The sequence below is a fragment of the Spathaspora passalidarum genome (assembly GCF_000223485.1).
Source record: "Spathaspora passalidarum NRRL Y-27907 unplaced genomic scaffold SPAPAscaffold_2, whole genome shotgun sequence".
Taxonomy (NCBI): domain Eukaryota; kingdom Fungi; phylum Ascomycota; class Pichiomycetes; order Serinales; family Debaryomycetaceae; genus Spathaspora; species Spathaspora passalidarum.
Genome location: NW_006767426.1, coordinates 22,694 through 37,156, shown reverse-complemented (window position 1 = coordinate 37,156; position 14,463 = coordinate 22,694). Strand labels below are relative to the sequence as shown.

The 14,463-nt window shown below is 38.1% G+C and overlaps 9 protein-coding genes across 9 annotated transcripts; 6 read left to right on the top strand and 3 right to left on the bottom strand. All coding sequences in view use genetic code 12, as the record gives it.

Moving 5' to 3' along the window:
* Window positions 1-300: 300 nt before the first annotated feature.
* Window positions 301-4,737, top strand: SPAPADRAFT_147568 (CORVET complex subunit; the record flags this gene model as incomplete). The annotated part of the gene is made up of 1 exon (XM_007373193.1): window positions 301-4,737. One exon carries the CDS (start codon window positions 304-306, stop codon window positions 2,998-3,000), a length of 2,697 nt encoding a protein of 898 aa, XP_007373255.1.
* SPAPADRAFT_59042 (4-hydroxybenzoate octaprenyltransferase) lies at window positions 1,876-4,167 on the bottom strand (the record flags this gene model as incomplete). The annotated part of the gene is made up of 1 exon (XM_007373195.1): window positions 1,876-4,167. One exon carries the CDS (start codon window positions 4,150-4,152, stop codon window positions 3,019-3,021), a length of 1,134 nt encoding a protein of 377 aa, XP_007373257.1.
* SPAPADRAFT_135028 (anaphase promoting complex subunit 11) lies at window positions 4,266-4,685 on the bottom strand (the record flags this gene model as incomplete). The annotated part of the gene is made up of 1 exon (XM_007373194.1): window positions 4,266-4,685. One exon carries the CDS (start codon window positions 4,683-4,685, stop codon window positions 4,266-4,268), a length of 420 nt encoding a protein of 139 aa, XP_007373256.1.
* A 113-nt stretch (window positions 4,738-4,850) lies between the features above and the next one.
* Window positions 4,851-6,878, bottom strand: SPAPADRAFT_48797 (biotin--[acetyl-CoA-carboxylase] ligase; the record flags this gene model as incomplete). The annotated part of the gene is made up of 1 exon (XM_007373192.1): window positions 4,851-6,878. One exon carries the CDS (start codon window positions 6,876-6,878, stop codon window positions 4,851-4,853), a length of 2,028 nt encoding a protein of 675 aa, XP_007373254.1.
* A 161-nt stretch (window positions 6,879-7,039) lies between these two features.
* Window positions 7,040-8,171, top strand: SPAPADRAFT_59038 (uncharacterized protein; the record flags this gene model as incomplete). The annotated part of the gene is made up of 1 exon (XM_007373191.1): window positions 7,040-8,171. One exon carries the CDS (start codon window positions 7,073-7,075, stop codon window positions 8,057-8,059), a length of 987 nt encoding a protein of 328 aa, XP_007373253.1.
* Window positions 8,172-8,213: 42 nt separating this feature from the next.
* On the top strand, window positions 8,214-9,715 carry SPAPADRAFT_59037 (uncharacterized protein; the record flags this gene model as incomplete). The annotated part of the gene is made up of 1 exon (XM_007373190.1): window positions 8,214-9,715. One exon carries the CDS (start codon window positions 8,232-8,234, stop codon window positions 9,678-9,680), a length of 1,449 nt encoding a protein of 482 aa, XP_007373252.1.
* A 135-nt stretch (window positions 9,716-9,850) lies between these two features.
* On the top strand, window positions 9,851-11,122 carry LTV1 (Ltv1p; the record flags this gene model as incomplete). The annotated part of the gene is made up of 1 exon (XM_007373189.1): window positions 9,851-11,122. One exon carries the CDS (start codon window positions 9,851-9,853, stop codon window positions 11,120-11,122), a length of 1,272 nt encoding a protein of 423 aa, XP_007373251.1.
* Window positions 11,123-11,250: 128 nt separating this feature from the next.
* On the top strand, window positions 11,251-12,762 carry CKA1 (casein kinase 2 catalytic subunit; the record flags this gene model as incomplete). The annotated part of the gene is made up of 1 exon (XM_007373188.1): window positions 11,251-12,762. One exon carries the CDS (start codon window positions 11,482-11,484, stop codon window positions 12,499-12,501), a length of 1,020 nt encoding a protein of 339 aa, XP_007373250.1.
* Window positions 12,763-12,975: 213 nt separating this feature from the next.
* Window positions 12,976-14,079, top strand: CPR6 (peptidylprolyl isomerase; the record flags this gene model as incomplete). The annotated part of the gene is made up of 1 exon (XM_007373187.1): window positions 12,976-14,079. The coding sequence occupies one exon, from the start codon at window positions 12,976-12,978 to the stop codon at window positions 14,077-14,079; it is 1,104 nt and encodes a 367-aa protein (XP_007373249.1).
* Window positions 14,080-14,463: the final 384 nt, after the last annotated feature.

Sequence of the window (14,463 nt, the reverse complement as noted above, 5' to 3'; positions counted from 1 at the left end):
GGTCATATCAATAATGATACCAAACTACAAACCTAACATGATTGTTAATATGGTGCTTATTAAACCTATTGAATGAACCTAAACCTTGTCAATTGTATACAAGTGTAAGTTAAATGTAGGAAAGTTCTCACCCTTGTTATACACCAACACTGGCCCTGTGGTTGTCCCACACAATTTGCCCGAAAATTCCCACTAACATAAAATTTGACTCCTGCACACAAACATTGAGTAGTAGAATGCAAACACAAATGGATTTACAACAATTTACCCAAAAGGCAACACTTTTGGAACTAACTAATTACTATGAACATCAATGATACTAACGCATTGAACTACCAAATCAGTCCGTTCATAACCAATCTATCACTATCCGAGGATGAACTCATCTCCACAACAACCACATACGAATCTAATGTTTATATCGGCACCACCAAGGGAATCATACTACATTATCACCACTTTGATGATGTACCTGAATACATACTAATATCACAACTACAAATCTCAGAAATGCCAATAACTCGAATTCTAATACTACCTGTATCGAAACGAGTAGTAGTGTTGGCTGGCCGAATAGCACAAGTTTATTCACTCCCTGAACTTTCCCCATGTCATATCAAACGCATGAAAGATATAAACGATATAGCACTTTTACGTATAGAAAACCAACCAGACTCGATTCTTGTACTATCACCTACCAAAGTTCGAATAATCCAGTTACATGGGGAGCAAATCAAAATTGTTCGTGAGATCCATTATACCAACGCTATAGCTGGAGATTCATTCAATCCCGCAAATTTGATCGTGATTGCCGACGGAAGTAATTATGATATTATTGATATAGAACATAATCGGAAAATTCCCTTATTTGAATATAGAACTGATCAAGAAGTGAGTCCGATATTGACTTCATTCTATGCTAACGACACCAATCAAAGTGAATTACTCTTGACTATCCTGTCAGATGTATCGACGGCCATAGCTATGTTTATAAATGGTACCGGAGATGTCACAAGAGGAACTTTGACTTGGGTTGGTGAAGGATATCCTAACGGAGGTGTTGTCATCGAATGGCCGTATGCACTTGCAATATTCAACTCGGAAGAGAAATCTAAATTAGTTGTGTCTTCGTTAGAAAGTCTTGATATTACAATTGCAATGAATTTATCTGATTTTAAGCAGCTGGAAAGGATAGAAAAGAATGAGGCCATAGAAACAGACAAACACTATTCAATTAATAAGTTGGATAAGTTTCTTTCTATTGAGGATGTATCAGTGAAGCACCTTCTCTCGACCAAAGATAGAAATGGTGAATTAACCCAACCATTGTCAAGAATAACAACAGATATACTCATACACAACCAAAAAGAAATATGGTCAATTCATAAAACCAACCCAATAATAGAAATACATAATCTGTTCATGCATGCCCTTGAAACTGAAAATTTCGAGGAGTTTCTTAAAAAAGACATTTCCCATTTAGCTGAGGAATCCAAGAATTATGCTATACATTTACAATTTCTTGCAGTATTACATTCGAAAATGGATAATATATTAACCTTTGCATTGAAACAATATCTAAATGGACCTATAATATCGCCTAAATTAGTATTACACCTCCTTGGTGGCTCAGAATATAAATATGATAAAGTGTTTGTCGGATTAGAAAAAATAATTGAGGATTGGAAAGATGAACCTGATTTAGAGCTCTTGAAACGATACATTACGGCATTGCCATCTCAATATTGGACTCCCGAGCTTAGACGAGCATATTACAGAAACGCAACCGAATCAGAAGTCTTGGAGTTTTTCAAGAAGGATTCATTTTGGAATTCATATGATGACTTAAATAAGGAGCTTATAGAATTGTTTATTACTAAGTCCTTGAGCGGTGCAATACTAGAGGCATACGAGACATTATTTGAACATGATAATGATAATCGTTTGCAGATAGCCAGCTTATATGCAAACATACTATCGGAAGATCTATCACGCAAGCACATTCACACGGCAATTAAATTACTTGGCAGTAATACTCTCACCGATAAAGATTATGGAAAGTTACTTCTTGAAGTGATCAGAGTAGACAAGGACAAAGGTGTTGAATTTATGAGATCAAAAGCTGCAAAACGCTACAATGATATAAACAGAGCTGTAACCAAAGAACTTTCAGATTCATCCAAGGGATTTGCTATATTGCTGATTGAACTATTGGAATCTTCCTTCTTGGAAGATACAGAAAATCAGGAAATATTTGATGAATTGCTAGAGACAATAAGTACCACCATGATTTCCTCCACTGTATGTTCTGAAGAAGCAGAAGCATCATATGATCTTTTATTGAGGGAGTATGAAGCAATTAATTCTCTAGAGAAAGACAAATGGCCCAAGATATCTTGGTTGGATTTTGTTAGTATTAGTGGGAAATCCAAGGACTCAGAAACTTTATTTGTATTATACTTGAAATCATTTGAACTCTGTTGGGTAAAATACCACAAATATGGCAAGGTATATACTACGCCAGACCATAAGCTCTTTCAATATCATCAGTTCATTGCTCAACCAAATATTGAGAAGTTACTTGCATTCCATGATTACAGCAATGCAGAAACAGTGGCTATTATAAACCAATTAGCATTACCCAAGCAAACATTCTATTTTCCAAAGTTTACCCCAGAACAAAAAAAGATAGAGGAACAACAAGTTCAACAATCTTTGCTTGGAATATTCAAATTCTATTTGAAATTATATGAAGAAGAAAGAAAGGTTGAGCCAGCAATTGAGCATTTCGTGGAAACCTACAGTAAAAGTCACATATCACCTGTTGACTTACTAGAGATCATCCCCAATTCGTTCCCTTTAATATACCTTCTCAAGTTCCTCGAACATGCCATTGTCGATCTCAAACTGAGTTCCCGTGAAACTAACATTCGTAAAGTGGTAACCAAGTCAGAATCATCACGTATTAAAAAGTTATATCAAGATTTTCTTACTGTATAGATATAGATCTAATTCTATTTACAAGAAGCCAAGCAATAACAAGATGTAATCAGCAGCAATACCAAACAAGAAAATAAACCCAGTATTAATGTTGGAGGTGAATGCGCTCCAACAACTTTTTTGGTCATCTAAATCAACCTTGGAGATTCTGTTGTATAACCTACCAATAGCATAAGCGCCAGCAATGTAGAAACATGGACCCATGGAATTCATGACTCCGGCTAAAGTGTAGAATCCAGCTTGGGCAACAGTTAATCCCTTCATGATTGGTTTGGACTTGTCGCCCCAAGCCAAGGCCGTGGATTTAATACCAGCATGAATATCAAACTTTTTGTCTTGATGAGCGTAAATGGTATCATAAGTCAAACACCAGATCCAATTGGATATAAATAAAGGAATAGCTACCCATAAGTTAAGAGGAGCACCCACGGCTGGGAAACCCAAGAGACAACCCCAACTATAACAGATCGAAAGCATGGCCTGGGGATAGTATGTGAATCTCTTGAATAATGGGTATGCTGCCACGAACGGTAATGCTAAAGCACCCAAGGCAAAACATTGACTAGGCAAACTTAATAGGATACCCAACCCGGCAAAACATTGTACACCCATCCACCCAACTGCTTGAGGAACCGAGACTCGGCCACTGGTGATTGGACGTTCCATAGTTCTAGCCACTTGGTTATCTAGGTTTCTATCCCAGATATCGTTAATTGTACATCCTGCTCCTCTCATAATCACAGCACCAACAGAGAATAACCCAATGGCGGTGAGCGTGGTAGATAATGGTGCGTGAATGGAGTAGGAGGCCATGGTGATCCCCCACATTGATGGAATTAATAATAGCCAGGTACCCACTGGTTTCTCCAACCTCATTAGTTCAAAGTACGGGATCCATTTCTCGGGTAATTTAGATAACCATCCTAAACCTGCCAATCTGGCTAATCTTGCAGCTTCAAGTTCTTCTGGTTTGAATTTTGATCTTGCGATTTCAAGTTGAGTCAAGGGTTTGGCAGGGGTGGTGGCAGTGGCGGTAGTTGGAGGAACCGAGTTCAAGACAATTCTTGTCAGAGCAAGGTTTCTTGTTATTATGTGTCTTAACCCAAGAGGTTTTTGACGTATCAATGATCTCCAGAGTGTTGTGGTGTTCATTGGTGATCTCTTTGTGGTACAAGCAACTAAAAATCACTAGACGAGAAATTTTTCGCGCTTTTCAATTCACCCGACAAGATCGGTGATTGGAAGATGGTCAAGGTAAACAGAGGTTATGCCATTTGTAAATCCTGGTCAGCACCAAACGCTTCAAACTCTTGCTCATTGCCCTGTTGAAATCTTTCTCTCATAACTCTATGCCCATCAATCAACGTCTTTAAATTGATCAACACGTCACTGGTTTGTTCTGGTTCTTTGAAAGTGAAGATTTGACGACACATAGGACATAATCCTTTAGAGCTCTCTTGTTCTAGCCATTTTAATATACAATGCAAGTGGAAATTATGGGTGCACCCTGATCCAAGGACAATGGGACAATCATCACCGGGGTATTTACAATTAGGACAAGTTCCATCAAACGATACACGACAAATCCCGCATAATTCTTCAACGTATCCTGAATCATCGGCCGATGTAGCCAAATCCCAATGCCAGGTGGCGAATGACTTCCATTCTAGAATCTTAACCTTCATGGTGAGGGTGTGGGGATGTGAGTAGAATGGCGTGTTGCTAACGTTGGTTGTCAAAACAAAACAAAACAGTGACATTTTTATCTGCCAATTTGCGCGGCAGGAAATTCTGTCTGCAAAATTGCAAAAAAAAAAAAGATCTATCACTTTTGTATATTACATTTCTATCTACGACTTTTTATAAACTAATCCTTTAAAAATGTCAAATGAGTTTCCATCAGGTTGCAAATGTAAAACTTCATGATTGTTAACATCTTCAGCAATAAGCAATCCATAATCTGGAGTTATGCCCTTGATTACACAAGTTCTTGGTTTTCCATCGGCACCATTGACAGCCACTTTCTGTTCAGAATGGAACCAACGCTTATAATAAAGTGGAAGGAATGGACTCAACCCTGCCTTCTCAAACACAGGGAAGAACAGGTTTACTGTATGCATAAGTTTAGCCAACAACTTTTCCGGCTCATAGTGGGGTAATAAAGGCAAACCTTGCTTCTCTCTAATCAAGTTTAATTTCTGCAATACCAAGTTCAACGACGTGGTTGGTGCTGGATTAGACACATTTACACCACCACCCCATACTAAATAGAATTGACCATTCAAGTACTGCGAATTAATTAAGGCTCCTGAGACTTTAGAATATTTTTCATCGTCTCCTTCGACAGTACTACTGACATCATTCTTATCAGCTAATGAGTTGAAATATTCCGGTTTCAAAATGTAGATATCATTAGGCCATTTCAAACGCAATGGCATGTCTTCATATCCTACTCCCTTGCCGGATTCGGTACTTCCATATCCCAAAATTGCTTCAATCAAAGCTAACCCACACAAATACTGCATGGTTACCACCGAGGAAGAAGATTTGGCTGATTGAGAAATCTTGAACAAGATAGAAGTTGCCAATACTCCCTTTGGGTTGATCCAAACATTACCACCACGGCCTCTACCGGCAATTTGCGTAGTTGCAGTCAAGGTGAATCCAGCAGGAAGATGTTCTAGCCAATGAGGATTCTTTTCAAGAATTGTGTTTGTGGACGTTGTAACCTCAGCATATCCGAGTATATTTCCATACTGCCCGATGTTCCCTTTAGATAATTCTTTCAAATGTTCAAAATATTTGTTCATGTTGAAATAAGGTGTCATTTTGTTTGTTGGGATAGTTCCTGAAGTCATGAATTTCACATGCTTGGTAGCTTTAGTTGGATCTTCAACGTCAATACGTTCATTTTCAACATGGTATTCTTCGTGTGACTCATCTTGGAATACAAATACATCATTATTGTCTTGGAAGAAACCGTTCTTGATGTCCAAATTAGTTTTCAAATCTTGGTATATTTGTCCAATGTTGGCTACGGGTGAAGCAACTATCAATGGAGTCACATTAGGTATTGACGCATCGACATTTTCACTAACTCTCAATCCCAATTTCTTCAAGCACGCTTTAGTGAATAACTTTCTATCATGATCGTTTTCCTTTAATTTTTCAATCACAGTGGTGAATTTATCATCATGTTCATGTTGGAAGGGTTTCAATAAGTTGTAGGAAAATTCAGGATGAGTTCCTGTAAGTAGCACTCTACCCTTTCCAACTTTCCTAAACACAACTGCTGCTTTGTCTATGTCATCCACGTCGATTCGCTCATCATATCGTGCTAAAACTTCCACATCTTTGTATTTACTTGCATTAATAAACACACCACCACCGTTGTAATAATGATACACACTGGAAGGACAGTCAGGTAAGATACTAGTATTCACGGAAACTTGGACTGCCCGTGCACCGGCATGAGATTCATATTGGAACCCCTTAAATGCACATCCTCTCTTTGCATCTGGGTAAAATGCCAATTCTCGAGGACCGGAAACTTCCATAACTGGATTGCCAATCTCAAATTCACACCTAGCTGCTGCGAAATAGGCACCGGCACAGAAACCCAAGTATGCCCCACCTTGTTTGACATAACTTGCTATTTTTCTATTCCCGTTCCCGTTCAACACGTTACAGTAGGGTAAATCGGCTCCTCCAGGCATGACCAAGAGTGATGTCTTGCGCATCCATGGTTCGTTTAGAATGACTGATTCAGACACAGGAAGAACAGCATAGTATGAGGATAAGTGGAATCTGAGTGATTCTACACAGTGTTTGACACTTTCAGTGGTAGTTCCAGGACCGGAATATACCAACACGTTCATGGCTTGTCTGACTCGCTGAATGGTGAATGGTGAATGGTGAATGGTTGTAAAAGTGATCTTTATTGAAATTTAGTAAATGTCGCCGCACAAACGAAACAGACAGACAGACAGACAGGCAAAAAAAAAAAATTCTTGATCTGACTAACAGAGTTGAGTCAAAGGAAAATTCACAATAATCATCACTAGTCATCACAATGTCCTTGATTGAAGAACAGGAGAAAGTGACACTCCATCCAAAGCCTGGATTTGTAGTCAAGACTAAAATCCTAGAATCAAAAAACTTGGCGAGAATCTCCACCAAGGTATTTATAAATATCTGCCATGATGAGCAGGTGCCTAAACCACCACAAGATTTCGAACCAGAAATCGTGTTCCCATTAATCATAGAAAATCAATGGGAAATACCGATAATTGTATCGAGTGAGAAGGAAACTAAGGATAAGAAGGGATTTCCTAGTTTGGTATATGACTGCTGTATAAACAGTCGATGTTTCCAATGGTGTCAAATAAGTAAAGATTTACGATTGATTTTAATTGAGTGGTGCATTGAATCTATCGAGTTGTTGAATGAATTGACATTGGAAAGAGAGTACACGATACCGAAAATGTTAGCCAAGGGTGAACTTACGCAAACTATGGTCACGAAAAGTGAATTGGAGAATTCTCTTCAAAAGAAGTTGCAAGAATTGAAACAGAATGAGACATTGGGACTAATTGAAGAAATGGCAATTGATGAAGAAGACGAAGAAGACAATGGACAATTACCCGACCTTATGAACATCAATAACAAACCAAACAAGAATTTAATTGAGGAAATTGAACCAAGCACTACCAAGACTCCAGCCGCTAAGCCGGTGCCATCACTGCCACCACTGAAAACTGTGGCAGAAACTCTTCTTAGTTATGACATCAACGTGACAAAGATAGAATCACATCCAGATTACAAACTTGCAATTGCATTTTCCTGCCCTCAAATATCCAGCAGCAAAGACATTGACATACAATATTCACCATCTTCATCCACCCTCGTTATAACAAACAAGCTTCCTGGCTTCGTATTCAGTAAAACCTCGTCCGATACTAATCGGTTGGTAATTCCGCTCGCACGTGACGTCATTTTTAACAAACGGAATTTAAAAAGTTTCTTTTGCGCCGATAACAAAATTTTCATCTTTCTTTGAGAAATTAGCGCGAGTGCAATTACCGGAACAGGCAATAGGCGCGGAAATTACATATATTAGTAATTTTACACAATCAATTGATTGTTCAAATATATAAAGCCCCCAGCAATTGCAATAATTTCATGCTACAGAGGTATATTTTTCCTTTTGCTGCATCGTATGCTAGGTCACCATGAATCTCAATACCGAAGAGACTCTTTTAACTCAAAACGCTGAGTATCAGCACTATGACGCTATACTTCCTGATGAAGAAGCTGAAAAGGTCACTATCACATCCGTACTGGAATTGAAAAGAATATCCATATCCTCCATACCCTTGGTCCTCACATTCACATTACAATATTTCCTTTCCATAACGTCCATGTATGCTGCCGGTAGATTAGGTGCTAAGGAATTAGCTGCTTGTTCATTGGCATTATGTACATTTAACATAACTGGGTTAGCAGTATACCAAGGGATGGCTAGCAGTTTGGATACATTTTGTTCCCAAGCTTTTGGGTCAGGCAATATCAAAATGGTGGGTGTATACTTCCAAAGATGTTCAGTTATCATATTAACCATTTCCGTTCCATTGGTGATACTTTGGTTCAATTCCGGTGCCATTTTGAAAACTATGGTTCCTGATGCAGAATTGGCAGAAATGGCAGAAACCTTCTTGAAGATACATGCAATTGGTGCACCAGGATTAATCTTGTTTGAAACCGGCAAAAGATTCTTGACGGCTCAAAACATCTTCAATGCTGGAAGTTATATCTTAGTTATGATAATCCCTATAAATTTAATTTTGAATTGGTTGTTGGTGTGGCACCCAACTTATGGACTTGGTTATAACGGTATCGCCTTGGCCATTGTGATAACATACTGGTTAATTGATTTTTTCATGTTGGCATATGTGGTATTCATTGACGGTAAACAGTGCTGGGGAGGGTTTGATTTAAGAAAGGCATTTACTAATTGGAAGCCAATGTTATCATTAGCTATTCCTGGGGTCATTATGGTCATTGCCGAGTTCTTGGCTTTTGAAGTGTTGACTATTCTTGCAGCAAGATTCGGAACCGAATCACTTGCAGCCCAATCCATTGCTTCCAATGTTGCATCCTTAGCATTTCAATTGCCATTTGCCATTGCCGTGGCGTTAAGTACCAATATTGGTAATTATGTGGGACAAAAGAATGTTGCTGCTGCCAAATGTAATTCGAATCTTTTTGCAATTTTAGCTTCATGTACGGGGACAATCAATTTTGCCATTATGTTCTTTGGTAGGCACACTATTGGGAAATTGTTTACCAATGACGAAAAGGTTCTTACTATAACCACTACTTTGCTTATCCTTACTGCCATAAACCAATTTGGAGATTCATTGGTGGTTATTGGATCGGGTGTTCTTCGTGGCCAAGGACGTCAAAGAATAGGATCAATCTTGAATATGATTTCTTATTACTTGGTTGCATTACCGGTTGGGTTTTACTTGGCATTTAACTGTCATTTGGATTTGAATGGATTATGGTTGGGGTTGATTACTGGGGTGGCATTTTTATCAATAAGTACATTTATTGCCGTTTATTTAAGTAACTGGCCTCAAATTATTGAAAAGTCACATGGAATGCATGATAGCATATAGTCGTACATAGTTTAATTTGCATATTTTAATTGTTTTTAAACCTTTAGTGTTTATAGTGTATGGTTTTTTTTGCAGTCATCGCAGAAAATGCAACATCGGAAAAAGAAAGAAAAAAAAAAAAATCTTACTCCCTTTATCTCTAAGCAAGAACCTGTACCAGCACACCAATCATGGCTCCGCGAAGAAAGTTTGATAAGAAGAATGCAACTACATTCAACATAGTCCATCGTGCGCACGATGATGCCAAGTTTTACGATGAAGAAGCATCAGAACACGTGTTAGTACCAGCTGCATCCAAACAACCACAACAGACCAAGAAGAAAATCTACACTCCTAATGAACTCAAGGAGAAGCTCGCCAGTGATGAAATCAGAGAGAATGAAGGTATGGCTGCACAGTATGGGATTTTCTACGACGATTCCAAGTACGATTACATGCAGCATCTTAAACCCATGGGACAACAGGATAGTGTTTTCATTGGGGTCGATGAAAAACCTAAAAAGGAGACCAAGATCGAGGATTTGTTCAAAGATCAGCTTCCTTCAGAACAGACGAGAAAGATTGGCCACGATTTGAATGAAAGTATACCTAAAGAACTTCAAGGGTTTAATCCAAACTTGGATCCTAGGTTGAGAGAAGTGTTGGAAGCATTGGAAGACGAGGCATATATTGAGGGAGAAGAAGAGGAAGGCGAAGGTGATATCTTTAATGATTTGTTGCAATCTGGTGAAGTGGAAGATGAGCAAGAGTTTTATTATGGGTCTGATGCTGAAGCTTACGATGAAGACTATGATGAATGGGATTTAGATAATTATGAAGAGGAGTACAACAAAAAGTACGAGCAAGGTGAGCCAAAGGAGTATAATCATGACGAAATTACTGATGAAGTACCGGAAATCCACCAAAACTGGCAAGGTGTCATGCAGTTCAAGAAGGAAAACAAGAATAAAGTCAATGACTGGGATTCAGATGACGATTTCGAAGACGAAGACGAACAAGACGAAGAAGAAGAAGAATATGATGCTCTTGGAGATTTACCTAAAATTGACAACAAAAAGAAATCAAAGACTAAGTTGAGAAAGAAGAAAGGTGCCATGACTGATACTTCTTCCTTTTCCATGTCATCATCAGCATTATTCAGAACCGAAGGGTTAACTTTACTAGATGACAGATACGAACAGTTGAATAAGAAGTTTGAAGAAGATCCACAAGAGGAAGAAGAGTATTCCCCATTCAATATGGAGGAGGAAAGAGGTGATTTCGAAAGTATGTTGGATGATTTCTTGGACAATTACGAATTAGAAAGTGGTGGAAGAAAGCTTGCAAAGAAAGACGAAGAAAAGAAGAAATTACAAAATGCAGCTGATTCAGTCTCGAGAGGTAAAGTAGCCAAAGCGAGAATGAAGGGACTTTCCCTGTCATTTGACAATATGAAGATATAGACGCTTAATAGAGTATATAGAAAATCAAGGGTAGTGTACTTTGACCATCCCGAACGCTCCAGAATTCTTTGGCCTTTTTTTTCATAGGGAAAAAAAAAAAAAATTTTGTAAACCAAACAAAGTTAACCGCTAAGTGTAACATAGTCAAACTTCAAAGGGGGGTATCCAAACCATAATAATCAAACTGACCAGCCCCTTTTATAAGATCAAAAACTTAAAGTTTTATTTATTCTCGCCACCCCCAACAAACAACAACAACTCCCATCAAGATTCGGTTCTACAGTCGTATTATCTTTGTACTTGTATCTTTACTATTTGTATTCACTTTGCTAATTTTTCCTAATTCAATACTACCTACTATGTCATTGCAACCACAACAACAGCGTCACCATCAATCAGTAACATCGATTTCTAAAGTCTATGCAGATGTGCTCGCTTCTAAACCCCAAGCTTATTACGATTACGACGATTTGAACATCAAATGGAACTCACAAGAGAATTATGAGATTATAAAGAAGTTGGGCAGAGGGAAATATTCTGAAGTCTTTTTGGGGATTGACTTGATCAAGAGAAACAAAGTTGTTATTAAGGTGTTGAAGCCCGTCAAGAGAAAGAAGATCAAGCGTGAAATCTCCATATTGTCGAATTTGGTTGATGGACCAAACATTATAAAATTGTTGGATGTGGTTAGAGAGCCTCAACTGAAAACTCCCGGATTGATATTCGAATACGTCAATAATATTGATTTCAGAAGTTTGTATCCTACGTTTACCGATTATGATATTAGATTTTACATGTATGAATTGTTACGAGCATTAGATTACTCGCATTCCATGGGGATAATGCACCGAGACGTCAAACCTCATAATGTTATGATTGATCATGAAAAGAAGATTTTGAGATTGATTGATTGGGGGTTAGCCGAGTACTACCACCCAGGAACGGAGTACAATGTTAGAGTTGCTTCACGGTACTTTAAAGGACCGGAATTATTAGTTGATTTCAGATTGTATGACTATTCCCTTGATCTTTGGTCTTTTGGATGTATGTTGGCATCCATGGTTTTCATAAAAGAGCCATTCTTCCATGGTAAATCCAACACTGATCAATTGGTACAAATTGTGCGAGTATTGGGATCGAATAGCTTAAACAAATACCTTACAAAGTACAATTTGACCTTGAGTGACGAATACGAAGATATAGGATACTACAACAGACGACCATGGGAAAGATTTGTCAATGATAATAATCAACATTTGGTGCTGAATGAGTTTTTGGATTTCATTGATAAGTTGTTGAGATATGACCATCAAGAGAGATTGACTGCAAAAGAAGCTATGAACCATCCCTACTTTGATCCGGTAAGACCAAAGAATTAGATTTTAGACTGTGCTATGATTAGTTGAAGATATAATTAATGTAATTCTGTCAAAATATAGTAAATTAAGTTTAAGCATTCATCCAAATTAGGTAATAAAAGTTATCGACTAAATTATGACTTTGTACATACATATCTGTTGGATAACTAAATGTGACGGTAATACATTTTGGCAATTTTTTTCGCAATTTTTTGAGAATATATTGGAGACCTAGAACATCCCCTCTCTAAAGCCAACTCAAGCTTATGTAATAGAGTTCTGCTTGAGACATTGTTGGAATTAGACTTGTAGCTGGTTGTATTTTCATTTTGCAGTTGTTAGTATCGAACCATACCCAGCACCCTCTCCTACGGAAAGTTCTAGAAAATTGGTTTGCGCGCTGAACTGGGCAACAGCGCGGGCATATAAAAAAGAGGAGACAACCAATTTTTCAAACCCTGCCGATTTCCTTAAGGTTACAATCAACTAACCACAATGTCTAGAAGTAAGGTCTTTTTCGATATCACCGCCAATGGTAAACCAAAGGGAAGAATTGCCTTTGAATTATACAATGATATAGTTCCAAAAACCGCCGAAAACTTTAGAGCTTTATGTACTGGGGAAAAAGGTAATTCTGAAGTTTCTGGCAAGCCGCTTTCCTACAAGGGTTCTATTTTCCACAGAGTCATTAAGGACTTTATGTGCCAAGGTGGTGATTTCACCAATGGCAATGGTACTGGTGGTGAATCAATATATGGAGAAAAGTTTGAAGATGAGAATTTCCAATTGAACCATGACAAGCCATTCTTGTTATCTATGGCCAATGCCGGTCAAAACACCAATGGTTCTCAATTCTTTATCACCACTGTACCAACGCCACATTTAAATGGTAAACATGTTGTCTTTGGGGAAGTAATTGAAGGAAAATCCGTGGTTCGTCAATTGGAAAGATCAGAAAAGGGCGCCAATGATAAGCCAGTTGAAGACTGGATAATTGCTGATTGTGGTGAATTACCAGCCGATTACGTTCCTCAAGCAGCTGCCGGCTTCAGCGACGGAACCGGTGACGTATATGAAGAGGTTTTAGGAGATAATGACAATATTGACGTTAACAAGCCGGAATCAGTATTTGAAGCTGTGAACAAGTTGAAGGAAATTGGTACTAAATTGTTAAAGGAAGGTAACTTAGAAAAATCATATGAAAAGTATAACAAGGCAACCAACTTCCTCACCGAATATTTTCCAGATGACTTGTCCGAAGAAGATTTATCTACTTTGAACAAGTTGAAGCTTTCCTGTTATTTGAATGCAGCATTAGTGGCATTGAAATTGAAGGATGGAAAAAAGACGGTCAAGGCTGCCTCCGAAGCTTTGGAAGTGGATGGCATTGATGAAAAATCCGAGGTTAAGGCGTTGTATAGAAGAGGTATGGGCCATCTCTTGCTTAAAGACGAAGATTCAGCACAAAGATTCCTTGAACGAGCATTGACTTTACAACCAAAAGATGCTGCTATTCTTAAAGGTTTGAAAGACATCGAAGCTACTAAGAAGGCACGTAAAGAAAAGGAAAAGAAAGCCATGGCCAAGTTCTTTTCTTAGATGTTAATAGAGAATATGTAATTACCCATAATACAGATAATGATGCACTTGTATACGTGTACTGTAAATTACGCCCAGGATCGGCCAAGCACATAGTTTGTGCGCGTAATTGTGATACTGGAAATTACTAATGTATGGAAAATTTTTCAATCGCCCACAAACGGCGAACTTGACCAGAAAAAAAAAACATCATTCAATATCAACAAGGATACTTATTATTGCCCCCACATTCATCTTAGTTGTCAAATCCAATCCATCGTATAAACATATACATCATCACTATCTATTGACCATCTGCACCCACAACAACCGATAGGATTTACAACTTTTGATTTATTAGGATTTATAGAGTGATAACACCTGACTATTTTTTTTTTTGCATAA